The 1,875-nt window shown below is 37.0% G+C and overlaps 1 protein-coding gene across 1 annotated transcript in view; it reads left to right on the top strand.

The window, feature by feature from the left end:
* Positions 1-1,875, top strand: part of CPSF1 (cleavage and polyadenylation specificity factor subunit 1) — a gene marked incomplete at its 3' end in the record, with an annotated part of 21,497 nt that overhangs the window by 7,748 nt on the left and 11,874 nt on the right. The window contains exon 13 of the mRNA XM_013313172.1: positions 1,811-1,875. Coding sequence (XP_013168626.1) covers positions 1,811-1,875 — 65 coding nt within the window. The remainder of the gene's footprint in view (positions 1-1,810) is intronic.

The following is a 1,875-nucleotide window of genomic DNA, read 5'->3' as shown; positions in this document are numbered from 1 at the left end:
TTAATGTGAACTTATAAGTTAATGTGAACTTATAAGTTAATGTGAACTTATAAGTTAATGTGAACTTATAAGTTAATGTGAACTTATAAGTTAATGTGAACTTATAAGTTCATGTGAACTTATAAGTTCATGTGAACTTATAAGTTAATGTGAACTTATAAGTTAATGTGAACTTATAAGTTAATGTGAACTTATAAGTTAATGTGAACTTATAAGCAACAATATGGTCCAATATAAGTCAATATATAAACTAATATAGGCACTAACTTGTGAGTTGAGAGTTATATTATCTATATGTATTTCTGTCAGGATGTATCGACATGTGGACAGTGATAGGAGAGAGTGAGGGTCGCGAGGCAAGAGATACTGAAGGTTCACATGCTTATTTAATACTTACACAAGAAGACTCCAGTATGGTGAGTGTTACATTAATTGTCAAATTATATTTATAATTTGTAATTCATATACCTATGTACATAGGAGCGTCGGTGGCTCAGTGGTTAAGCACTTGACTTGCAATCTGCAGGTCCTGGGTTCGAATCCCGCCATGTATCAATGTGTTTTTCGATTTACATAAGTACATTTATTCGACGTTCTTACGGTGAAGGAAAATATCGTGATGCAACCTGCTCATATCTGAGAAGAAATTCAAAGATATGTGTGAAGTCAACCAACCCGCATTGGGCCAGCGTGGTTGACTATGGCCTAATCACCCTTAACTTAGGGTACCCTGATGATGATGATGTACATAATGTACCTTACTATTAAAACAAGGTTACACTGCATGTTTTGTTTATTAAGAACAAGCGTAAAATTAAGTCTTGACTTAATTGTTAAAAGCTCAAATTAATTTGCATGGACCCTTAGATGGAATAAATAGAATGAATGGATTTTATTTGTCTACGACTAGTAATGTTTGAAAGGTAGAGGAAAACCAAAGAAAGTATGGATAGATTGAGTAAAAGAATATAAGCGTATGGAGATGTATGGAGATACAGTTGATGACGCAATGTTTCACACAATAGATCCTACAAACTGGTCAAGAGATCAACGAGGTGGACAACTCAGGGTTCATGACGGGCGCGCCCACTGTGTTCGCCGGCAACCTCGGCAATAACAAGTACATGGTGCAGGTCACCACCACGGCTATACGACTTATAAGAAGTAAATACACTTTATTGTCACTTGTGAATGAAGAATCTCTTATTTGAGGTCCATTTCGACATATACCTCTAATATGAAGTTTTTTTTATATCAAAAGATGGTAAACGAGCGAGCGGTCACCTGAAATCGCTGAAATAGCGAAGTGACCGTTGCCCATAGACATACAATTGCATATGCGTTGCCTACCTTTCATCGACAGAGGAGAAGATGCACAGAAAGAAAATATTTGCCTTTTCCATGCATCCTCTCATCCGGAAAGTCCACCTCCACTTCCCATCCTTTCCTTATAAGAAAAAGGGTGGGAAGGAAGGAATAATTTTGGCCTCGTCGGCCACGTAGGTTACAGGATAAAGAGTAAGCTAATAAATAAAGAAAATAAATAAAGAAAGTATAATACTAGAGAAAAAAAACAAACAAACCATAAATAATATTAAACTAACATACATATAAAGAGTTTGAAATCAATACACGGTTACAGTCAATAAATAAATTCTGAAACACATGACACGTTGTTAGGAAACGAATACGTTGCTTCAGTTTAATTTAATAATGCGTGTTGATTCGGCACAAAATAGAGTATATTATAGGCAGTCCATTAGCACAGTGGATGTAGGAATGTGGATGTAAGATGAGACGTGTGCACCAGACGGTGTGCAGCTGCAGTCGATCCAGCTGGAGTGGGCGGCTGTGAGCGCGGCGGTGGCTGACCCC

This window comes from Papilio xuthus, unplaced genomic scaffold, assembly GCF_000836235.2.
Source record: "Papilio xuthus unplaced genomic scaffold, Pxut_1.1 DF827570.1, whole genome shotgun sequence".
Taxonomy (NCBI): domain Eukaryota; kingdom Metazoa; phylum Arthropoda; class Insecta; order Lepidoptera; family Papilionidae; genus Papilio; species Papilio xuthus.
Note: the sequence above shows the minus strand (reverse complement) of the source record. Positions and strands in the feature narration are given on the sequence as shown.